The sequence below is a fragment of the Macaca thibetana genome, chromosome 20 (assembly GCF_024542745.1).
Source record: "Macaca thibetana thibetana isolate TM-01 chromosome 20, ASM2454274v1, whole genome shotgun sequence".
NCBI lineage: Eukaryota > Metazoa > Chordata > Mammalia > Primates > Cercopithecidae > Macaca > Macaca thibetana.
In genome coordinates this window covers 30,861,785-30,886,215 of record NC_065597.1, presented here as the reverse complement: position 1 = coordinate 30,886,215, position 24,431 = coordinate 30,861,785, and the positions used below count along the sequence as shown (strand labels likewise).

Below are 24,431 nucleotides of genomic sequence, written 5' to 3'. Positions count from 1 at the left end.
AGCTTGGCAGTGAGCCGAGATTGCGCCACTGCACTCCAGCCTGGGCAACAGGGCAAGATTCCGTCTCAGAAAAAAAAGAAAAAAAACGGGCTTTAAAATACGGTCAGCACAAGAACCCAGATGCAGCCCCGAAAGAAGGCTGCAGAGGGCAAGGAGGAGCCGCCCTACATGGGCACCAGCTTGTGCCTGCTGTGCCAGCCTAGCCACAGGGCCTTGGAGGGCAGCAGGAGGCCCAGCCTGGCCCAGGAGAGGCGGCACAGGGCAGTCACCGGACACGGCGGGGGCTCAGCCCCCATGGGGACCTGGGCATGGGGTAGGCTTGGCTCTGCTCACTGTGAGCCTGGGCACGGGGTTGGTGTCTGTTCCCTGGTGACAGGGCAGCCATGCGGCCTGCACTGATGGGCTAGGACACGTGGTCAGCCCTGCGTCTCCCAGGGTGCCCTGTCCAAGTATGGATTCAGGACAGCCGAGTCAATCCCACAGCCGTGCCGAACCGCGGGTCACGGGCTGGGCCTGCAGGCTCCTCACAGCCCTGCCTGGCTTCTGTGCCGGGTGGAGCTCGTCTGCTGAAGGTGACAGTTTAGGCTACAGCTTCAGGGATGGGCTTTTGCTCAGTGGTGTCCACAACAGGGTCTCCAAGAGGGTGGTCTCCTGGCGTCTTAGTGGGTGGCCACTGTCTCCTGGAAGCATCAGGCCCCTGCGTGTCCTGGCGGCTCAGGGTTTCCAGGCCTGTGATGTGGGAATGGAGCTGTGACCTTCCCTGCCCATGGGAGGCCTCGGGAGATGAAGCTGGCTCCTTCCATCCCTCATCAGCAGCCGCCTGAGCCCCCGGCAACGTGCCCAGCCCTGTGTGCAGAGTCTAGGGCAGGACAGGCCGGTGCGTGAGGCAGATCCAGGCCCAGCCCTGTGTGCAGAGTCTAGGGCAGGACAGCCCGGTGCGTGAGGCAGATCCAGGCCCAGCCCTGTGTGCAGAGTCTAGGGCGGGACAGCCCAGTGCATGAGGCAGATCCAGGCCCAGCCCTGTGTGCAGAGTCTAGGGCGGGACAGCCCAGTGCGTGAGGCAGATCCAGGCCCAGCCCTGTGTGCGGAGTCTAGAGCGGGACAGGCCGGTGCGTGAGCCAGATCCAGGCCCAGCCCTGTGTGCGGAGTCTAGAGCGGGACAGGCCGGTGCGTGAGGCAGATCCAGGCCCAGCCCTGTGTGCGGAGTCTAGAGCGGGACAGGCCGGTGCGTGAGGCAGATGGGGTGCAGCTCACATCCTGGTGACCTGGAAGTCAGCGGCTGTGGGTGTGGAGGGCCCAGGAGGGCTGAGGAACCTCGGGGCATGGGGGAGGGAGGCTCATCCAGGCCCTGTCCTCTGCTCCAGGTGAACCTGGCCCTGCCCGTGTTCTTCATCCTGGCCTGCCTCTTCCTGATCGCCGTCTCCTTCTGGAAGACGCCCGTGGAGTGTGGCATCGGCTTCACCATCATCCTCAGCGGGCTGCCCGTCTACTTCTTCGGGGTCTGGTGGAAAAACAAGCCCCAGTGGCTCCTCCAGGGCATCTGTGAGTATCTCGCTGGCACGCAGCCCACGGTACCCTCTGCCCTGGGCAGCGAAGGGAGTTGAGAGGCGTCGGCCATCTCCACCCACACGGAGCCAAGCGTGTTGGGTGGCAGGAGGGTTCAGGTCCCTGCAGTGTCTGCCAGTGACACGCAGCCCACATGTCTCGGGGATAAGACGCTCGGCGCAGCACCAGCTCATCTCTCAGGATGAGGGAGTCCAGAACACCAGGCTACTGCTGCCAAGTGACAAAATCTTGCTGGCTGCCACCAGCTGACACAGCAGACTTACTGAGAAAGGCAGAAAGAGGCGGAGGCAGGTGGATCAATTGAGGTCAGGAGTTCAAGACCAGCCTGGCCAACATGGTGAAACTCTGTCTCTACTAAAAATACACAAATTAGCTGGGCATGGTGGCGGGCACCTGTAATCCCAGCTACTCAGGAGGCTGAGGCAGGAGAATCACTTGAACCGGGAGGCGGAGGTTGCAGTGAGCTAATACCACACTACTGCACTCCAGTCTGGCCACAGAGCAAGACTCTGTCTCAAAAATAAATAAATAAATAAATATAACAGTAATAGGCCGGGCATGGTGGCTCACACCTGTAATCTCAGCACTTTGGGAGGCCAAGGTGTGCAGATCATCTGAGGTCAGGAGTTCGAGACCAGCCTGGCTAACATGGTGAAACCACGTTGCTACTAAAACTACAAAAGATTAGTTGGGCATAGTGGCACGCATCTGTAGTCCCAGCTACTCAGGAGGCTGAGGCAGGAGAATCGCTTGAACCCGGGAGGCGGAGGTTGCAGTGAGCTGAGATCTCACCATTGTACTCCAGCCTGGGTGACAGAGCGAGACTCTGTCTCAGGAAAAAAAAAAAAAAAAAGACAGAAGGAGAAACCCTCCTCTCTGACCAGAGACCCGGGGGTGCAGCAGCGACCCGGGGGTGCTTTACCACCAAGCTCAGGACCCCGTCCTCCGCGCCTGTAAATGTGGCCAGGCTCCTAGAAAAACGCCGGGGTGCCTGCGGGCCTAGATGCTGATCCCCATGTTACTGGGCGGCTTTGAAAATTCCTGGGATGGCAGCAACACAGGCAGGGAGACCCCCGACCCCAACCCCACACTCTGATCACCGCCAGGGTCATGGTAGAACATTTGCCTCAAGCTTTGCAGTGGGATCTGCATTAACTGTCATTCAGGACACCAAGAGCTTAAACCCTTATCTATCCTGAAACCAGTCTCCCTCCCCGGAGCCATGTCTCTGGGGAAGTCCCAGGCGTGACAGGTCTTCCGAGAACCTTTAGCAGATTGGCCCCTCCAGCCCTGCCCGCAGGACAGCCTGGCTGCTGTGAACAGTCCGGGTGTGTGTCCAGGTGCTGGCCCGGGTGTGGACCTGCAGGAAGGCCTGTCATTGCCCCGTTGCACTTTGCCGAGACTCCAGGGCCTGGTTTGTGTGCTCCACGGGCTGCACTCCGCCTCCCCAGGGTTCTGAAGCAGGCAAGGGGTGGGCCGAGTGGGATGCGGCCCTTCTGCATTTCAGCAGGAGACAGCGCCTCGGGCACCCGGTATCCACCTGCACAAGTACACAAGGGAGGGTTCCTTAAAATCCCAGCTCTGGCTTCTCTGCAACTTTGGGAGGGGCGGCAGTGCTGGGTTAGGTGACAGCAGGGCTAGGGGAGCCCCAGCTCACGCCCCCATGTCCCACTGGTGCTTGTCCAGCCCCCAGGTTAACACAGCTGTCTTCTCTCCTGACAGTCTCCACGACCGTCCTGTGTCAGAAGCTCATGCAGGTGGTTCCTCAGGAGACATAGCCAGGAGGCCAAGAGGCTGCCAGAGGAGCGTGCACAGAGGCCAGTTAACGCAGCTCACCCCCTCGAACCCACTCCGGTTCCCCACAGTCCACAGCTCAGCTGCGCATCCCAGTCCCTCGCTGTCCCTCCCAGGTCAGGCGGCGGAGCTGCTGTGAAAACTCTGGTACGAATCTCGTCCCTCAGCTGAGGTCGAGTCCGGGACCCAGGTGTGCCTGTGGTCCTGCCCAGGAGCAGCGTTTGGTCTCGTCGGGCCCCTTTTCTCTTCCCTCCTTTGTTTACTTGTTTTGTTGTTTTTTTTTTTAACTTAAATTTTGGGTCAACTTGACACCACTAGGATGATGATTTTTTAAGGAGCTGGGGAGGGCAGGAGCCTTCCTTTCTCCTGCACACTATGTGCCCCAAGGGACCAGACCCTGGGCGAACAGAGCTACTGAGACTTGAAACCTCATTGCTACCATAGACTTGCACTGAAAGCCGGACAGCTGCCCAGACTCATGTGCTTGTGACATTCATGAAAACCAACCCTGTGGGCTTATGTGTCTGCCTTAGGGTTTGCAGAGTGGAAACTCAGCCGTAGGGTGGCACTGGGATGGGGGTGGGGGATCCAGGCGAGGTGGAGGGTCCGAGGTGGGTGATTCCAGAGCTCCTCCCAGGAGGTACCTGAGGCCCTGTTGGACTCCAGAGCGTATATCCTAGCCCCGAGACACCATCCCAAACCAGGGAACAGCCCCGGGGTGCGGGGGGTGCCGGCATCTCCCCTAGCTCACCAGGCCTGGCCTCTGGGCAGTGCGACCTCCCGGATATTTCTGTGTCCAGTTTTGGAAGCTGAGTTCTGGTTCATGCAGACAAAGCCCTGCCCTTCAGTCTTCTAGACGCAGGCAAGAAAAGCAGACACACCGTGGCCAGGTACCCAAGTGGGAACCTGCTCTGGGCTCCACACAGCAGTGTCCCCTGTCCTGGAGGCCACAGCTGCCCTCAGGCTCCAAAGCTTTGGCCTCTGTGCTGCCCAAATCCCTGCCCAGCAGCCCCTTCTGGCCAGGGCTGGGTTCTGCCTCCCGGCCAAAGCACCTCCCCACTCTCCCTGTCACCCTCACGTCTTGTCCTGGTCCTCCTGATGCCCGTTGTCTAGGAGACAGAGCCAAGCACTGCTCACCTCTCTGCCGCCTGCGTTTGGAGGTCCCTGGGCTCTCACCCAGTCCTCACCCTCCTGCAGGGAGGGAGATAGCAGCCCCCACTGTTTCTGTTGTTCCCGTGAATTTTTTTCCCTATGGGAGGCAGCCGAGGCCCGGCCAGTGTGGTCCACTTTCCTGAGCTGTTGCTGCCTCTGTGGCAGCAGCCAGGGGCCCGCAGAACAAGAAGACCCCACCGGGGCCCTCCTGAGGTCTGGGGGGCTCTGGCTTCTCTTCTCCCCAGCTAGAGGTGGAGCCAAGTGGTCCAGAATCACTCCAGTGCTCCTCTGTGGCTGGAGGAGCTGGCCTGTGGCACAGCCCTGAGTACCCCAAGCCGGGAGCCACCGGAGCGGGGCTGGACATGGCTTCACTGACCAGCGGCTGCTCAAGCCGCAAGCTCTGAGCAGGTGCTCAGTGGAGCCTGCCGCCCCCTGCCTGGGCCCCAGGACCCCCTCATCATCCAGTGGGCCTGCAGAAACCTGATAGACAGTTTGGGGACCTGGGGCCAGATGTCCATCTCTCTTGCTTGAGGAATGAAGACTTTTATTCCAGAGCCCAGGGGCCCATCCAGCCCTGGCACCCCCGCCCTGTTGCTTCCTGCTGCACATGGACCAACTTCCACAGCGTCTGCTCATGGGTACTGCATCCTTCCTGGGGCCGAATCCCACTCGTCCAAGGGACAGCCCACAGTCCGGACGCCGAGGACCCCCAGTGGGCAGATGGACTGACTGTTGGGCAAGACCTCTTCCCTCCGGGCCTGTTCTCTGGGCGGCAGAAAAGGACAGTAGCTGGTGCCCTACCTGCCTGGCGCATTGCTGTGCGAATCCAGGAGGCAGGGGACATTGTAGGCGGCCACAGCCCCGGCTCTGGGAGAGGTGCTGCCTGGACGCATGTGTCCCACTGGAGCTGGCGGGGCCCACGCACGACCTCTTCCCTTCCCGCCTCGGGTAGGGGTCCTCGGGATGCCGTTCTGTTCCAGCCTCCTGCTCTGGGAGGTGGGCATGCCTCAAGGATGCGGGGAGCCAGCAGACTCTCGATGACACGTGCTTGCCTGTTGGCTGCTGCGGCTGTGGGCGAGCATGGGGGCTGTTCTGTGTCTGTTGTGGGAAGTAGCTGCTGAGTGAAATGGCGGGGGCCGCTGGGGTCCATCTTCACACTGCATAGGTCTCTTCCAGGCATCTGGGCTGGGGTGGGAGCTCCTCCGCAGAAGGTCGATGGGGGGTCCAGTCTGTGATCCTTGGTGCTGTGTGCCCCACCCCAGCCTGGGGACCCCACTTCAGAAGGTAGGGGCCGTGTCCCGAGGTGCTGACTGAGGCCTGCTTCACCCTCCCCTTCCTGCTGTGTTGGAGTAGCACAGGGGACCAGGGCCACCACAGGGGACCGTCTCAGAGGACTCTGCTTTTCCGTCCCTTTTCCTCCACACTCCACTGACAAACGTCCCCGAAGGTTTCCACTTGTGGGTTTCAGGTGTTTTCAAGCACACCCCACCAAAACAAGCAAGTGTTTTTTCAGTCGTTTTGCTTTTTTGTTTTGTGCTAACGTCTTACTAATTTAAAGATGCTGTCGGCACCGTGTTTATTTATTTCCAGTGGTCGTGCTCAGCCTTGCTGCTCTGCGTGGCGCAGGTGCCACGCCTGCTCCTCGTCTGTGTCCCGACCACGCAGGGCCATCCACTGTGACGTCGGCTGACCAGGCCGGACACCCTCTGCCGAGTAATGACGTGTGTGCCTGGGACCGTTTCTATTCTGTGTTAATGGCTAACCTGTTACACTGGGCTGGGGTGGGTAGGGGTGTTCTGGCTTTTTTGTGGGGTTTTTATTTTTAAAGAAACACTCAATCATCCTACCGCTGATGTTCCGTGTTCTTTTCTTCCGCGCCGGGCTCTGTGTGCGGGAACGTTCCTGGCCCCCTCTTGGCCACCCCATTCCTTCCCACCTCCACATATTCATTCATTCATTCACCGACAGCCCACTGAGGCCGCTGGGTGGGGGTGAGCCATGGACCGGTAGGTAGCATAGGCATCACATGTGAGCACGCACCCCTCGAGGATGTGGGGGCTGAGCCGGGATCTCGGATCTGCCACTGCAGTAGGGGGCAGGCAGCCTGCACAGGGACATTCAGGTGGAGACCACCGGGGAGGAGGGGGAAGGTTCCAGTCCCAGGGAGCTGCAGGGGTGAAGTTGGGAAGGGCTTGGAAGTCACGCGCTGGGAGGATGCAGGGCTCCAGATCCTGGGAGGTCAGGAAAGAAGCTTTTCTCTAGGCTGGGATCAGAGCAAGAGAGGAAGCAGCACTGATTCTGTGTTCCCAGAACACTCCCGAGCCTCTCAGTTAAGAGGGCAAGTCCGGGGCTCAGAGCATGAACCCCTCATCTACCTCCCAGCACCGGGTGGGAGGGCAACCGTGGGGCTCCATCCTGGATCCAGTGGAGGTGCCTGTCTGCAGGACCCATGCAGTCTTGTCCCAGCTGAACGGGAGGTGGGGGACAGGGATTGGGGTCACAGGCCCTGAGTGGGTCCCATAATCTGAGTCTTATCCTGGAGCCACCGAGTCCCACAAGGAACCAGGAAGGCTCCAGGTGCCAGAAATATGAAGTCACTGGAGTGAGCAGTCAGCTCCACGGGGTGTTAGCAAAGAGGCCTCCTGGCTGCAGGTCTCCTGGGACTGGGGGTTGGGCAGCTTTTCCCTAGTGCGCTGGGCACCCTCCTCCCCGCGGCCCTTCCATTAGGGAGACCTTGCCCAGTGGTGGACCAGGGCATTCTGGGGTGCTGGGAACCTTTGCGGCAACTGGGGTCATGTGGAACCCTGGCCCAGGATCTGTGTGAGCCCCCCACTCTGACCACCCAGGCAGTAAGGGCCTACCCACCCACCTCCCGTGGGCTCTGGGAGAATTCGGGTGCATTATAATAATGCTTCCGCTGCTGGGAAGATGAGGCCCAGGCCTCTCTGCTATTCAAAGGCAAATTAATCCTATAGCTCACCCCTCACGATTGAGAACTGGCCGCCCTCTAAGGGAGCTGGAATTTGGAAAGCAGTTTTTGGAGCTGGGGACCTTGGATGGACCTGGGGCAGGTGCGTACCCCTTCGGGGACTGATCATTGTGATGGGCTTGTTGAGGGACAGGAAGGAGAAGAGAACTCAAACTCGGGCTGCCCCAGCCCCTGACACTGGCCACGTGAGGTCACCAGTGAAGCAGGCCCCCACACACCTGCACCAGCGTCTGGGGACTCCCTGGGAGCCCGTTGAGTGATATCTGAGGGTGGGGCTGGGAGCTTAAAAAAACAAAAAGCCTTCGCCTAGCCCTGGAGCTCCTTGTAGACCCTGCGGTGGGAGCAGAGTTCCCCCATCGCGATAGTCCTCGGTGCTGCAATAACCTTTTTTTTTTTTTTTTGAGACAGAGTCTCACCCTGTCACCCAGGATGGAGTGCAGTGGTGTGATCTCAGCTCACTGCAACCTTTGTCTCCCAGGTTCAAGCAATTCTCCTGCCTCAGCCTCTCGAGTAGCTGGGATTACAAGCGTGTGCCACCATGCCCGGCTAAATTTTTGTATTTTTAGTGGAGATGGGGTTTCACTATGTTGGCCAGGCTGGCCTTGAACTCCTGACCTCAGGTGATCCACCCGCCTCAGCCTCCCAAAGTGCTAGAATGACAAGCGTGAGCCACCATGCCCAGCCTGCAATAACCTTTTCAAATCGACTCCTTTAAAAACCCTGATTTGGCCGGGCGCAGTGGCTCACGCCTATAATCCCAGCACTTTGGGAGGCCGAGGTGGGCGGATCGCGAGGTCAGGAGAGCGAGACCATCCTGGCTAACACGGTGAAACCCTGTCTCTACTAAGAATACAAAAAATTAGCCGGGCGTGGTGGCGGCGCCTGTAGTCCCAGCCACTCGGGACCTGAGGCAGGAGAATGGCGTGAACCTGGGAAGTGGAGTTTGCAGTGAGCCAAGATCGCGCCACTGCACTCCAGCCTGGGCGACAGAGCAAAACTCCATCTCAGAAAAAAACAAACAAACAAACAAAAAACAACCCTGATTTGTTCTTCATCCCTCAAACCCCTGCTGGACACCAGTCAGAAGAGCTCCTCCTGCCCTGAAGAGAAATGCAGACGCCCCACAGAGCCACAGCCCCATCTGGCGTGGCCCCGGCCAATCTCCCTTTTCCAGTCAGGCTGGGCCCCTGGAGTCCCCAAAGCTCTGCCCCGACCCCCTCCCAATCCCGGGGCTTTCCACTGCCTTCCGCTCAGCCTGGACCACTCTCGCTCCAGCCACCCTTCATGGTCAGACACCTGCCCTGACGGTGCCTTCTGCCAGCCCGTCTGCCCCAGAGCACGGTCGGCACCCGCAGTGCTGGTGTTGGCATTCTTGCAGTCACCCATGGGTGAACCCCCACCCCAGGAAGGTTCCTGAAGACAGGTCCTCATCTGCCCTGTCCCCTGCCGGGTCCCCCAGCTCTAGGGTCTGGTCAAACAAAAGCCTTGGTCAGTATTTGTGGAAGAGGTGAAAAGAATGAAGCCAGCATCCCATCTCAGCTCGGGGGCCCCAAGTGAGCGGCAACTGGGCCCTTGGGTGGGGCGCAGGTCTGTGGGAAGATGGGAGGGGCTCCCTTCAGCCAGACCACTGCGGGGGCCAATGTCCAGCCCTGTAAATGGAGGTGGACACAGGTAGAGTGAGACCCTGTCTCAAAGGAAAAAAAAAAAGTTTGGGTTGGGCTTTGATTTTGACATTCCCCTACCTGTCAAAATCAAAGCCCAACCCAGACTTTTTTTTTTTTTTTTTCTCTTTGAGACAGGGTCTCACTCTGTCACCCAGGCTGGAGTGCAGTGGTACTATCTCAGTTCACTGCAGCCTCAGCCTCCCAGGGTCAAGTGATCCTCCTGCCTCAGCCTCCAGAGAAGCTGGGATTACGGGCGCTTACCACTATGCCTGGCTACTTTTTTAAATTTTTATTTTTAGTAGAGATGGGGTTTCACCATGTTGGCCGGGCTGGTCTTGAACTCCTGGCCTCAAGTGACCTGCCTGCCTCAGCCTCCCCAGGTGTTGGGATTCCAGGCATGAACCACTGTGCCTGGCCAAAGGTTTTCTTTCATGGGGGATGTGAACAAGGCTGGAAAGAATTCAACCTTGTTCTTTGTTCTTGTGTGGGGAGTGGGGTGGGGAGCCTGAGGGATGATGAATCAGCTTCCCTGGGCCAGCACTCCCTCAGGGGTGGGGAGTCACCGGCTGGCCCAGGCCGAGGGGGTCCAGGTTCAGGGCCTGCCGGAGGGAGAGGAGCTGAACTCCAGTCTGGTCAACAGGCATTTCGTTCTGATGGATCTGTGGGGACAAAAACAGCTCAGAGAATCATTGATGAGGCCAAGAAAGGTGCTGTGTATGGCCTGGCCTCATCCCGGTGGACCCAGCAAGGCCTGCCATGCATGCTCTGCCTTCCCTCCAACTGACACTTCAATGCCTTGAGCACCGTGGGAGACAGCGGGCGTAAACGAATGGTGTGTGGCAGCTCCCTCTCCCCCAGAGAGAGGGTGAGGGGGGAGCGTTTGTAGGGGCGGGAGCCCCAAACACATTTGAATGAAGCCGCCTATCAGGTGCACCCTCCCCAGGAAAGCAGGGCTTCCTGAAGGAACCAGTGACCAATCGTCTCGCCGCCCCTCATTGCAGAAAGCCCAGGTCTCGCCATGACCAGCCCTCTCCTGCTACCTCGCCCTCCCGCAGAGCTCCTTGCTGAGAGCCTGTCTTCCCGTGAGGTCCCGCTGGACGGAACTCTGGGCAGCTCTTACGACCTGCTGGGAACTGCGGGCAGAAGCACATGGAGGCATGGAGACACACATTAAACCCTAACCCCCGGTGTAGGAAAGGGAGGGAAACAGAAGAAAGGCATTGGCCTGGAAAGCGGGGACCTCGGCTCTGTGGTGCTCTGGCCCCTCCCCCAGCCCAGGGGCAGCTGCCTTCACCAGCTCTGATGTAAAAGGGTCTTGGCCCCTGAGAGGACCAGAATCAACGTGCTTCTGCCTCTGTGCTCAGAGCCGATCTGCCTAACCCAGCTCAGGGTGAGAGAAGAGGGAGGAAAGGGGGAAGTGGGGAGGAAAAAAGGGGAGAGGAGAGAGAATTCCCCTGGCCAGGGGATGGGGGCCACGGCCCTAATCAAGCAACAGCTCCGGCAACTCCGCCTTCAGGCCTGGAGAGGCTTCCAGTGCAGAGGAGGGTGGAGGACAGAGCAAAGCAGAGGGAGGAGGAAAAGCAGTGGTGAGAAGAGCCCGACACAGAAGACGGTGGGCTGCAGGCTGGGACCCCTCCTGGTGACTCCTGCATCCTAGACCATCCTCCTGAGCTCGCCACACTGTGCTTGCCAGCTGTGTTTGTGAGAGCTGCACGCCTGGGACAGGAGGAGGCAACCCTGCCCTGGAGTCAGCCAAAACCGCCCGAGGACGTGGGCTTCACAGGCTGCGGGAATTGTGGAGGGAGGTGAATGGGGGTCCTAGCCCGGGCAGGGGGGGAGCCAACATCTGGGCAGAGCGGGGGTGCAGGAGTCCTGGAGGGAACAGTGGCTCTGCCTGGGTGTCCTCTGGTCACTCCCCACCTGGGCTGGGTCACCGCCAACTGTCCCAAACGCAGGATGCCCCTCTGGCCTCTAAAGAGCCTGGAAGTCCTTGGTCTTCAGCCAAAACGCTGCAGAGATGGTGATGGTGGGGAGGGGTCCTCAGCCTGGGGAGGGGCCACGCCTTGGGAGAGCACGGAGGGGAGACAGTGGATGGAGATGGCTCTTCCGGTACCACCTGCCTGCCCACTGAGACCACAGATGACACAGGCTTGGTGCCCACGCTGGGCCCCACACACCCTGCCCCTTCCCCTCCCTGGGCAGCCTTGGTGGAACGCTAATTCACTTGCTCTAAGGACGAACATTCTAGGAGCATCTGCTCTGAGGGACAGGGGAGGTGGAGTCACCCTGAAGCTCCTTCAGCTGGATTTCTGGGGGCCCTGGATCCCCACTGTCCCGAGGTTCTGTGTTCCCCGAGGCTTGGCCTGAAGGCTCCAGCGTGGGCAAGTGAACTGAGCCTGCAGCACCCAGAGGCGGCGGCCAGTGCCACCCTGTCTCAGGGAGGAGAAAATGGGGCTCCAAAACATTCCTTCACCTGCCTGGGGTGATCCAGGAGAGCCAAGAGATCAGAGTGGATCCGTGTGCATTGGATGCAAAATGGTAGGAAGCACACAGTGGGAGCATCTCACAAACCTGTGCACCTGGATGACCCGGGCACCTGGAGGGCGTGGGCACCTGGAGGATGTGGGCACCTGGAGGGCGTGGGCACCTGGAGGGCGTGGGCACCTGGAGGGCCTGAGTACCTGGAGGATGTGAGCACCTGGAGGACGTGGGCACCTGGACGGCCTGGGCACTTGGAGGACCCACACACATGGAGAACCTGGGTTCTCCAACCTGTGCACCTGGAGGGCCTGGACACCTGACCCCTCATCCGCAAGACTGCCCCTCCCTTCCATCCCACCCTCCTTCTGGGCCTGGCCTCAATTCCTCACAGGGCAACCTGAGTGCAGGACACCTGGCCTCATCTCCAGTGGAAACACAAATGCTCCCCCCGAAGGTGCTGTTGTGCTTGTCCCACCTTCTCCCTCCAGCCAGAAACGCCTACATTCCTGTCCCTTGTGCACGTGCAGCCACAGCAAACAAACAGGCCCTGCACTGACCTGTTCCCTGCTTGGGGTCCGGTTCCTACAAGACCCAGCCCTTTGCCTTATAGCCATGGGGTGAGTACTTTCTGCGAGTGGGAACTCAACTGCGCCACGAAAGCGAGCCTTGTAAAACACACTGGCACCCTGGGTGGACAGATCCCTCACAAAACTAGTCTCAACCAGCTTCGTTCCAGATTAAATCCTCTCCGGGTCAAAGAGGGTGAGGAAAGGTTCCAGAATTTGCCTCTCTCTCATTGACCTCTGCAAAGGCTGGCTGGGGAATGGGTGTGTGGCCCCAGCCTCACCTCCAGCCAAGGGAGGGTTCTCACCCATGAAATGACGCCCCAAAGTCAAGGCCTTGGTGTCTGGCTGTGACCTACCTCTGGTCACCGCCCCTCCAAGCTCTCTGAGTGTTGCGTCGTCTGGGCTGCCCCGAGCGCACCCCCTCCTCGGTAGGAGGCCCCAGCTAATCCCGCTGCCGTTCCCATGAACGGCAAAGAGAATCCCCTTAATCCCCTTGACAACTCCTGACAGCTGGGAGAGAGGCGTGGGCAGGTCTGGGTGAGGACACGGTGGGCTTGGACCCAGGCTCCCGAGAGGTTGCACACTCTGGGACTCTTCATCTCCAGGGAGGTTTCACCACATTCTGCACAACTCACCGCACCGATTTCACTCCTTAATGACGCGTTTCAAACACTGCCAGGGCAACGCTTCATCTTCAGGCAGCCAGGGGCCGGAAGGAGCCTGGATCCTCCGCTGGCCCCCTCCCTCTCCTTCAGCGGCAGTGACCCTTTCCCCAGCGTCTGCTGCCCTCTTGGGACGGCGTGCCCAGGTCTCAGAATGCACCACGCAGAAACGAGGCCCCACTCCTGACATCTGTTGACGCTGCTCCTGTTTTATTTCTAAGCTTGGCTCCGTCCCTTGAGTTGAGCTGAGAATTTCACAGAGAAGAAATTGTCAAATAAAAAACAAATCCGGATTTAGTAAGGACAGCTTTATTCCAAAAGGATTAGTGCAGGGCTTGCGGAGGGGTGAGGGGGCGTCTCACAGTAGGGGTACATTCCTCTCCAACTTACAGGCCTGCAAGGCCTCCAGAGTCGGGAAAAGGGGTTTGCTTTGATGGAGAGAGGGAACAGGGCTGGAAAGAATCGGTGGGGGAGTGGCGTGAGGGGGCCTGAGGGGCAGCAGATACAGCAGGTCCCCCCTGGCCAGCCCAGTCTCAGGGGCTAAGGTGGGAGTTACAGGCTGACCCAGGGGGAGCTAGGCTGAGGGGTCTCCAGGTTCAGGGTTTGGAGGAGGCAGAGAAGCTGAACAAGCTCTTTTTGTTGTTTCTCTAAACAAGTATTTTGTTCTGCTGGATCTGTGGGGACAAAACAGCTCAGGGAATCGCGGATGAGGCCATCATCTGGCCTTCCTGGGCGGACCCAGCGTCCCCGAGTCTCAGCTCAGTCCTGTGGGAAGGGGGATCTTTGCAGTGAGCTGTTTCTGGAACACACGGGAGAGCTTTCCAGGACTCGTGGAGTTCCATGCTGTGGAGATGAAGATGGGTTCCTAGGTGAGCTGCACGAGGCACCTCCTCCTTCTAGGGCCCCTGGTGGTCTCTCCCTCTCTCCCCACTGCAGGACACCCCTCCTCGGGACTTTGGATGTGGAGATGCTGTGTGTGGCCTTACTCTCCTTTTCTCATTGTCAAGCACCTGCAGGTTACAGGCCCTTCCTGCCCTGTCCTGAAACCACCTTTGCAAAACTATGACAGAAGAGAAATTTGACATGGCTGCCTCCATCCCGCTCCTTACCTCACAGGCTGGCTGGCTTCGTTCATTCCTGGGTGTGCGCCAAGCTAGCTTTGGGAGAAATTTAGTCTTTGAAAATCCCCTAACCTCCATGCCTTCCGGGAGGTTGATTTGAGTAATAATTCCATCTCCCTTGTGGCATGGCCAGCCTTGTGACAATTTATTATATATTTTTTTTTCTGTCGCCCAGGCTGGAGCACAGTGGCAAGATCTCGGCTCACTGCAGCCTCTGCCTCCTGGGTTCAGTGATTCTCCTGCCTAAGCCTCCTGAGTAGCCAGGATTACAGGCACCCATCCCCACGCCCGGCTAATTTTTGTATTTTTAGTAGAGATGGGGTTTCGCCATGTTGGCCAGGCTGGTTTCGAACTCCTGACCTCAGGTGATCCCTCGTGACAATTAAACTCTTTCTTTACTGCAGTGCACAGTCTCAGTGGAATGATTTTGTCTGTGGAGTGCGTGGGAAGAACCCATTGGGCAGTCACAGTCCGGGACTCGGACACTCACCCCACCGTCCCACGCGCACACTCTCCCCCAGTGTCCTGAGTTGTCAGGGTCTCCACTGCACACCCACACCCCATGGAAGGCAGCGGATGGGCATGGAGGCTGCTTGGCCTCCTCTTTGGGGTGTCTTAAAAGTGCCAGCGAGTTGGCCGGGCACGGTGGCTCACGTCTGTAATACTAGCAGTTTGGGAGGCTGAGGCGGGCAGATCACTTGAGGTCAGGAGTTTGAGACCAGCCTGGCCGACATGGTGAAACCCCGTCTCTACTGAAAATACAAAAATTAGCCAGGCCTGGTGGTGGGCGCCTGTAATCCCAGCTACTCGGAAGGCTGAGGTAGGAGAATCGTTTGAACCTGGGAGACGGAGGTTGCAGCGAGCTGAGATCACGCCATTGCACTCCAGCCCGGGCAAAAGAGCGAGATTCTGTCTCAATTTAAAAAACAAAACACATGCTGGCGAGACAACAGGGCCTGATTAGAGAACCCTGGGCCCTTCCCCAGGAAGAATGCGCTGCCGACCTGCAGATTCACCTGGGATGGAAAAGGTCAGTTGATTGTGGTGGGGGCAAGGCACTGTGAACATCCTAGTACCGAGAACGGAACCTAAAACTCAAGGCCCCAAATCACCAAGCCAACACGTAAAGCCAAGCTGGGAACCTGCCTCCCATTCTATTTCTAAATGAGATCGCCACAGAGATCAAAAAGCCACATTCCTCCCCACCCAGTTTGTCTAGAAGAAAACGCCTTGCGAAGCTCATCCCTCCGCTCTCCGCTCTCCTGAGACGGAAATGCACCTGCTTTTGTTTCACTCGGCCAGACCAAGGCGTCAGGGACTATCCCTGTCAATTGCGCATTCAGTGAAAGGCTAATCAAAAACTCAAAAGAATGCGACCCTTTATCTGTCTCTTATGTACCTGTGGCCTGGAAGGCCCCTCCCTGCTTCGAGTTGCCCGGTGTTTCTGGACCGAACCAACGTGTATCTTTTATATACTGATTGATGTCTCCTATCTTCCGAAAACGTGTAAGACCAGCCTTGGCCGGGCGCGGTGGCTCAAGCCTGTAATCCCAGCACTTTAGGAGGCCGAGACGGGCGGATCACGAGGTCAGGAGATCGAGACCATCCTGGCTAACACCGTGAAACCCCGTCTCTACTAAAAATACAAAAAAACTAGCCGGGCGAGGTGGCGGGCGCCTGTAGTCCCAGCTACTCGGGAGGCTGAGGCAGGAGAATGGCGTAAACCCGGGAGGCGGAGCTTGCAGTGAGCTGAGATCCAGCCACTGCACTCCAGCCTGGGCTACAGAGCGAGACTCTGTCTCCAAAAAAAAAAAAAAAAAAAAAAAAAAGACCAGCCTGTGCCCTGATCGCCTTGGGCACATGTCATCAGGACGTCCTGAGGCTGTGGCACCTCGGCAAAACTTTTTTTTTTTTTTTTTTTTCCCCCCAGACAGTCTCACTGTCTCCTAGGCTGGAATGCAGTGGGTTGATCTCGGCTCACTGTAACCTCTGCCTCCTGGGTTCAAGCGATTCTCCCATCCCAGCCTCCGGAATAACTGGGATTACAGGCATACGCCACCACACCTGGCTAATTTTTGTATATTTAGTAGAGACGGGATTTCACCATGTTGGTCAGGCTGGTCTCAAACTTCTGACCTCAGATGATCCACCCACCTCGTCCTCCCAAAGTGTTGCGATTACAGGCGTGTAATCACCTGTACAAGCCCAACCAGAAATTAAGTTTCTTTTTCTTTTTCTTTTCTTTTGAGACAGTCTCACTCTGTCAGCTAGGCTGGAGTGCAGTGGCACGATCTCAGCTCACTGCAACCCCCGCCTCCCGGCTCAAGCAATTCTCCAGCCTCAGTCCCCCGAGTAGCTAGGATTACAGGTGCCCGCCACCATGCCCAGCTAACTTTTGTATATTTAGTACAGATGGGGTTTCACCATGTTGGCCAGGCTAGTCTTGAACTCCTAATCTCAGGTAATCCGCCCACCTTGGCCTCCCAAAGTGCTGGGATTATAGGCGTGAGCCACCACGCCCGGCCCAGAAATGAACTTTCTAAGTGAATTGAGACTTTGGGTTTACAAAACCATTTCACTGTGCACTTCAGATGCGTGAATTGTGTACTAGGTGAATTATATCCCCACAGAGATGTTACCCCCTCAAAAAAAGTAAAGGTTCGTAACCACCCAAGGGGTTCTTCCTGCCAGCTACATACAGACAGAGCACAGCATTTAGTAGAGAAAGAGTTTAATAGACACTAGGCCAGCTATGCCGCATGGGAGATGGAGTTCATACTCAGATCATCTCATCCAAAGCTCATAGATTAGGTGTTTTTCTGTTTTGTTTCATTGTTTTTTTTTTTTTTTTTTGGATGGAGTCTCACTCTGTCGTGAGGCTGGAGTGCAGTGGCACGATCTCGGCTCACTGCAACCTCCGCCTCCCGGGTTCAAGCGATTCTCCTGCCTCGGCCTCTCAAGTGACTGAGACTACAGGCACCCGCCACCACACCCAGCTAATTTTTGTATTTTTAGTAGAGACAGGGTTTCACCTCGTTGACCAGGATAGTCTTGATCTCTTGACCTTGTGATCCACCCGCCTCAGCCTCCCAAAGTGCTGGGATTACAGGTGTGAACCACTGCACCTGGTTTAGATTAGGGGTTTGGGTAGGGGTGGCCAGGTAACAGATGTTTGCTGCTGATTGGTTGGGGTGGAGATGAAATCACAGGGGGTGGAACCCTTCCTCCTGCAGCCGAATTGCTTCTGGTGGGGCCACAGGAGCGGGGCTGTAGGTCCAGGTGGAGCCATGGGGTCTGGGTGGGGCTGTGGGAGTCAGCCATGCACAAAACCTGGAAAGATCTCTCAAAAGATACTTCAAACTACAGCAGTGGTGTTATTTGCAGGAGTAATGGGGGAAGTTGCATATCTGATACCCTCTGGGATAATGGCCGACCATCCTTTGTGTCTGCACCTTAGTAGGACTCTGGTTTCCTCTTCCTGGAAGCTGGGGGGCCTCCCATTAGCTTTACAAAAGCAGGTTTGGGGCAAAGCCTGTTATCAATCATTTGAACTGTAGCCTAAAGGTCTTCCAAAGTTAGCTTGGCCCAATAGCCCAGGAATAATGAAAGGAAAGACAGGATGGGGGCTGGGGTGGCTGAGCTCAGGGTTCTAATTGTCTCACTGATAGGACGTCTGCAAAGACGTCTGCAAAGGCTGTTTCAGGTGCGGGAGCCTGAGTCCCTGGGATGGGACGTTTTCAGGCGACATCATTCTGTTCCTTTTGAATTTTGAACCATGCGAACGATTCACCCACTCACCAAAACAGTGGTTTTTTAATGCAGTTTTGAGGGTCCTCAGGCTGTCTGGGAAGCCGGGGAAGTGTCGAGCTTTGATCTGGTGGAGGCTCTGTGGACACACTTAGGTGGTGGAAATTCGCCGTGCTGCGCAGAGCTGTGGGAAGCCCACTGTGGAGTGTGTGCTGGACACGGCCATCTGGCCTCAGTCTTATTCTTGCTGTGCCTTCTCCACGTGACCTGCAGACCCCAGGACCCCACCCAGGGGACGTCTGCCAACGTTTCCTCTCCAGCTTGCGGCGTCTGACTTTGACCCTGGATCCCTGGCTCCTCACAAGCTATGAGGGAGGCGTGGGGATCCCCAGTGTGTGGGTGGAGAAGGGACGAGGGTCTCCCTTCCTGCCCCAGGGATACTACAGGCTGCTCCTGGTCTCCACGGGTCCCAGGTTAGCAGGAAACGGGGGCGGCACTGCCAGCCACCCCGGAGTGTTGTCCCTGGCTGCTCAGCCTCTGAGGCCTGGAGCCTCCAGTAGGAACCCCAAGAGCAATGTGGGGACCAGATGCCTTTGAGACACCAACAAGCCTAAGTTTATTCGCTGCTTGAAAGCCAGATTCACTGATTCTGTGGCTCTTCCTCCACGGACTGTGTGCTGCCTCTTTAGGGGCCACGTGGGAGGAGGGATCCCTTGTGACCTTCCTGGAGCCTCCACTGGGACTCTTGGGGGCACCTCAGCCACAGGCCCCACCTTGGTGTCCTCGGTCGCCCTGGGTGGAGCCTCTGCTGTCTTGCTGACTGACAAGCTGTCCTGGACTCTCAGACCACGGAACCTGCTCCTGGAGTGGAGGTTTCGACTCCCGGGATTTAACCAGCCTGCGGAGACGGGGCCCGGGCCACAGCTTCAGGCTATGACGAGTCAGAGTCACAAAATGGAGCCCCACCACCGAGGTCGGAGGGCCTGGGTCTGGGTTTACAGATGGAGACGCTGAGGCTGGGGCGTGGGGAGTTTGGGGTGACCAGATTCCAGCCAGGGATGAGATAACAGCAGAATGACAGAACTCCGGTTAGGATTTTGCCTTTTTGTATCAAAGAGAATGATTTCACTGTTTCAATTAGTTACTTATTTTTGAATAGGCAGTATATGCAAATAGTACAAAATTCAAAAGGTTCAAAGAATTCTCCGTGACGAGCAGGCTTTCTGCCCAGGCCCTGTCACCAGCTGCCTCCCCAGTGTACCCCTTGCCAGGCTCCTGGGGTCTTTTCAGAGGAATTCCTCCTGCCAGGGGACAGTGGTGAAATGAATAGATTGGACTTAAGTCACTGGGCTTGGACAAGCTACATTCTAGGGTACAGACAGAAAGAGCTAGAAAATGCCATCACTCAACCAGGGTCAGCAAACCCGAAGGAACTCTGGAAGATGCTCCAGGAAGTAACTGTCAGGCTGGCCAGGATGTTGGGGGCTGGGGTAGGATTTGTGAGATCCTGAGAAACGCAGCAGGCGTGTGGCATTCAGGTTTCAGGAGAGAGGCTGATGAGGTTATAACCCGCCTTGGGAGAGACACTCAGGCTGGCCCCTGAGCCAGAAGCTGCGGTCCTCCAAAGCAGCTCATGCACGGTTGCTGTCCGCTAATGGGAGATGTTGAGGGATGGGCCCATGTTTCTGTCCCGAGCCTGCTGGTTCCCCATCTCCATCCTTGGCTTGGGTGAATCCATGGATGGCAGTAGGTGCCAATGACACCCGCCCACTGCTTTCCAGACAGAGCCGCAGCTCCCCAGCCATTTCTGGGCCATTGCCCCTCTGCTCTGGCCAGCTTTCCCCGGCTGTGCTGAGCCACTCTCCCCTTCTGTCTGCACTCAAGCCCACAATGGCCTTCTCTTGGTTGCTGGAACATTCCATGTCCGGGACACACCTTGGGGCCTTGGCATGCACTGACCCCTCACTGAACTCTCTTTCCTTGCCCCCTGCCCTGGCTCCCCCTCCTCCTCTTTCTGACTGAGGTCTCGTTGGCAGATCCCTCTCTGTCCAGGCAGTTGGAGTGTGGCACTACTCCACTCCCTGGGGCCTACGGGAGCATCGAGAATCACCTGTCGGCTTTTCTTTTCCTTATTCACGTACAAGAACATTTTGGGTGCTGGGGTTCCTGGAGACTTTGAGACGGAAGCTGGAGAACAGGGAAGGAGCTCTCCTGTTCGTCCTCCCAGGATCTGAGAGGGCTGTTTTTTATGTTGAATCCTGGCCTGCCACTCTCCAGCTGTTGACAGCTGAGCACTTGGCCCCACCGCACTAAGCCTTGGTTTTCTCGCCTGTGAAGTGGGAGTGGCAGAGGTGGTGTAGGCTGGTGAGGGTTAGGGGAGGTGGCCTCTGCATCACCTTCCTTCTGGCCCCTTCCCCCCCAGGCACACCTGTTACCAGAAAGGAGTCCTGATCCAGACCCCAATAAGGGTTCTTGGATCTCACGCAAGGAAGAATTCAGGGCAAGTCTGTAAAGTGAAAGCAAGTTTGTTAGAAAAGTAAAGGAATAAATCAAACCAGGCACAGTGGCTCACGCTTGTAATCACAGCACTTTGGGAGGCGCAAGTGGGCAGATCACCTGAGGTCAGGAGTTCCAGACAAGCCTGGCCAACATAGTGAAACCCCATCTCTACTAAAAATACAAAAATTAGCCAGGTGTGGTGGCACGTGCCTATAGTCCCAGCTACTGGGGAGGCTGAGGTAGGAGAATCACTTAAACCCGTGTTAGAAATGCTAAATGCTTGTTCTCTGGTGCCATAAAGAAATAGCACTTGAACATAAATTTAATTCCCTCAGCAAGGCCATTTTTACTTTCTGCAGAAAGGGTACACTCGCCAGCAGTCTTGCCCCGAGAGTGCAACGAACAAAGGGAGAGCAGACATATTTATCCCTTATGCATTTGGGTCATCCTTACTGCTGTGTCCTGCATCCATTGGCTGGAGCCAGACCTCACCGTCTAAACTGATACGCAGTCCGGGAGGCAGAGGTTGCAGCAAGCCTAGACGACGCCATTGCACTCCAGCCTGGGCAACAAGAGCGAAACTCTGTCTGGAAAAAAAAAAAGGAAAGGAATAAAAGAATGACTACTCCATAGACAGAGCAGCCCCAAGGGTTGCTGGTTGTCCATTTTTATGGATATTTATTGATGATACGCTAAGCAAGAGGGGGATTCTTCAGGCCTCCCCTTTTTAGACCATACAGGGTAACTTCCTGACGTTGCCAGGGCATTTGTAAACTGTCATGGCGCTGGTGGGCGTGTAGCAGTGAGGACGACCAGAGGTCACTCTCATCACTGTCTTGGTTTTGGTGGGTTTGGGCCAGTTTCTTTATTGCAACCTGTCTTATCTGCAAGGTCTTTAAGACCTGTGTCTTGTGCGGACCTTCTATCTCGTCCTATGACTTGGAATGTCTTAACCATCTGGGGATGCAGCCCAGTAGGTCTCAGCCTCATTTTACCCAGCCCCTATTCAAGACGGAGTTGCTGTGGTTCACATGCCTCTGACACAGCCATCAGCACTCCAGGATCCACTGCGCCTTCCTGATCCCAGTGGGGAGCTCAGGCCCACAGCTGCTGCAGGGCTGCAGCTGCTCTGTGGTTGAACTTACACCCCTTCCCGGGGCTCGCTTCAGGAGCAGCTGTGCCTCTGGGGTCCGTAGGGAAGCCTGCCGGCTACATCTATAGAAAGCTTCCTCTTGGTGCCACAGGCTCCTGAAGGAGGCAGTTTCCTTCCTCTGGACGTTGCTGGAGGCCCCTGAGGCCTGAAGCTGCAGGTGCTCCGGCCCATCCTGAGAGAAGCCCACCATGCCGGAGCCCCAGGCGTGGAAGAGGGAAGCAGATGTCACCGGAAGTACACGCTCCCTCCGGACGTCCAGTTGCAAAAACTAACAGACGTCCTCGCAGGTTCCCCAGTTTGACTTGGGTTTCCTGTTCCAGGGGCAAGTCCTGTATGACCCAACACTTTGCCTGCAGCTTTGAGCATGAAGCTGAGTACCTAGGACACCTGGAACAACGGTGGGCTGTGATGAACGTTGTTTGTTTATTTATTTATTTATTTGAGACAGAGTCTTGCTGTTGCCAAGGCTGGAATGCAGTGGTGCAATTTCAGCTCACTGCAACCCTTGATTCCTGGGTTAAAGCGATTCTCGTCCCTCAGCCTCCCTAGTAGCTGGGATTACAGGCTCATGCCACCACACCCTACTAATTTTTATATTTTAAGTAGAGATGGGGTTTCATCATGTTGGTGAGGCTGGTCTTGAACTCCTGACCTCAGGTGATCTGCCCACCTCAGCCTCCTAAAGTGCTGGGATTACAGTCATGAGCCACTGCACCCAGCCCATGAATGTTATTATTGTGGCCGTCACAGCTCCTGTCCCTTCCAGGAGCTGCTTAGGGTGGGAGTTGTGGCTGCCTGGCTTGGTCCAGGCCTGGAGTGGACATTGCTGGGTGTGGCCCAGATGGTGCAAGCACTGAGCCTTGCTGTCCTCAGGTGGCTGCCAGCGGCTGTCAGCTGAGCCCACAGCTTGCCTTTGGCCAGAGGGGGCCCACAGCTGTTCCTCCCTTCTGGTGGCCAGCAGCTATGTGGCCATGGGACAGTGTGAGAGTCCTTGGGCTGTGGTCACATCCACCATAAATGGACAAACGAGGTGGCTTACAGAACAGGAATGCACTGTCCCAGTTCTGGAGGCAGGCATCTGAGGTCAGGGTGACAGCAAGGCTGTGCTCCCTCTGAGGGCTCTTGGGGAGGGTCCTTACTGTCCCCTGGCAGGTGGCTGCACCACTCCGGTCTCGGCCTTGGCCTTCACATAGCCTCTCCCCTGCATGTCTGCATCTGCCTCTCCCTCCCCTTATAAGGGCCTAGTCATAGAATTTAGGGCCCACCTTCCACACTAAGATGAGTGTGACCTCATCCTAGCTCATTCCATCTGCAAAGACCCTACTTCCAAATACGGCCACGTTCTGGAGTTCCAGGTGGATGTGCATTTTGGGGGATGACATCTTCTTTGTGGCAGGTGATGGAAAAGGGTTCTAACCAAGAGACTTCTGTGTGGGGCCTCACTCTGATTCTCAACCATAGTGCTGGGTACACGGCAATGGCCCCTTTGTGAAATTCATCAAACAGTGGACACTTAGGGCATGTACATCACACTTAAAAAGTCTGCATTAAAATAGAGGGTCAGGCTGGGCGTGGTGGCTCACGCCGGTAATCCCAGCACTTTGGGAGGCCGAGGCGGGTGGATCACCTGAGGTCAGGAGTTCAAGACCAGCCTGGCCAACATGGCAAAACCCTGTCTCTACTAAAAATACAAAAATTAGCCAGGCGCAGTGGCACATGCCTGTAATCCCAGTTACTCAGGAGACTGAGGCAGGAGAATTGCTTGAACTCAGAAGGCAAAGGTTGCAGTGAGCCGAAATCGCACCATTGCACTCCAGCCTAGGGACAAGAGCAAGATTCTGTCTAAAAAAAAAAAAAAAAAAAGACCAGGAGTGGTGGCTCATACTATAATCCCAGCACTTTGGGAGGCCGAGGCAGGCGGATCACCTGAGGTCGGGAGTTCGAGACCAGCCTGACCAACACGGAGAAACCCTGTCTCTAATAAAAATACAAAACTAGCCGGGCATGGTGGCACATGCCTGTAATCCCAGCTACTAGGGAGGCTGAGGCAGGAGAATCACCTGAACCCCGGAGGCAGAGGTTGCCGTGAACCAAGATCACGCCATTGCACTCCAGCCTGGGCAACAAGAGTGAAACTCCGTCTCAAAAAGAAATGGCAGGGGTTCACAGAAAACCAAACCTAAAGAAGATACAGGCCGGGCGCGGTGGCTCAAGCCTGTAATCCCAGCACTTTGGGAGGCCGAGATGGGCGGATCACGAGGTCAGGAGATCGAGACCATCCTGGCTAACACGGTGAAACCCCGTCTCTACTAAAAATACAAAAAAACTAGCCGGGCGAGGTGGCGGGCGCCTGTAGTCCCAGCTACTCAGGAGGCTGAGGCAGGAGAATGGCGCAAACCCGGGAGGCGGAGCTTGCAGTGAGCTGAGATCCGGCCACTGCACTCCAGCCCGGGCTACAGAGCAAGACTCCGTCTCAAAAAAAAAAAAAAAAAAAAAAAGATACAGGCTGAGCACAGTGGCTCACACCTGTAATCTTAACACTTTGGGAGGCTGAAGCAGGTGGATCACCTGAGGTCAGGAGTTCGAGACCAGCCTGGCCAACACGGCAAAGCCCCGTCTCTACTAAAAATATAAAAATTAGCTGGGCATGATGGTGGGCGCCTGTAATCCCAGCTACTCTGGAGGCTGAGGCATGAGAATTGCTTGAACTTGGGAGGCGGAGGTTGTAGTGAGCCGAGATGGCGCCACTGCACTACAGCCTGGGCTATAAGAGCGAAACTCCATCTCAAAATAAAAGTGGGGGGGGTGGGCAGTGGCAGTGAGATGTCCACAGGCACGTAGACTTTTCTGTTCTTTTTTTTCCTTTTTTTTTTTGAGATGGAGTCTCGCTGTCTCCCAGTGAGGATGTTAGCCAGGATGGTCTCGATCTCCTGACCTCGTGATCTACCCGCCTCGGCCTCCCAAAGTGCTGGGATTACAGGCGTGAGCCACCGTGCCAAGCCGTAATTTTCAAATTTTTTACTGAGACGAGGTCTCT

General features: G+C 56.6%; 2 protein-coding genes across 2 annotated transcripts in view; both read left to right on the top strand.

Annotated features, from left to right (window-relative positions):
• Window positions 1-6,358, top strand: part of SLC7A5 (solute carrier family 7 member 5) — a 41,398-nt gene extending 35,040 nt beyond the window's left edge. Inside the window, exons 9-10 of the mRNA XM_050773663.1 lie at window positions 1,365-1,542; window positions 3,289-6,358. Of these exons, the coding sequence (XP_050629620.1) occupies window positions 1,365-1,542; window positions 3,289-3,344 (234 nt within the window). The 3' untranslated portion in view covers window positions 3,345-6,358. The remainder of the gene's footprint in view (window positions 1-1,364; window positions 1,543-3,288) is intronic.
• Window positions 1-24,431, top strand: part of KLHDC4 (kelch domain containing 4) — a 723,698-nt gene that overhangs the window by 580,457 nt on the left and 118,810 nt on the right. The gene's annotated exons all lie outside the window — the stretch shown is intronic.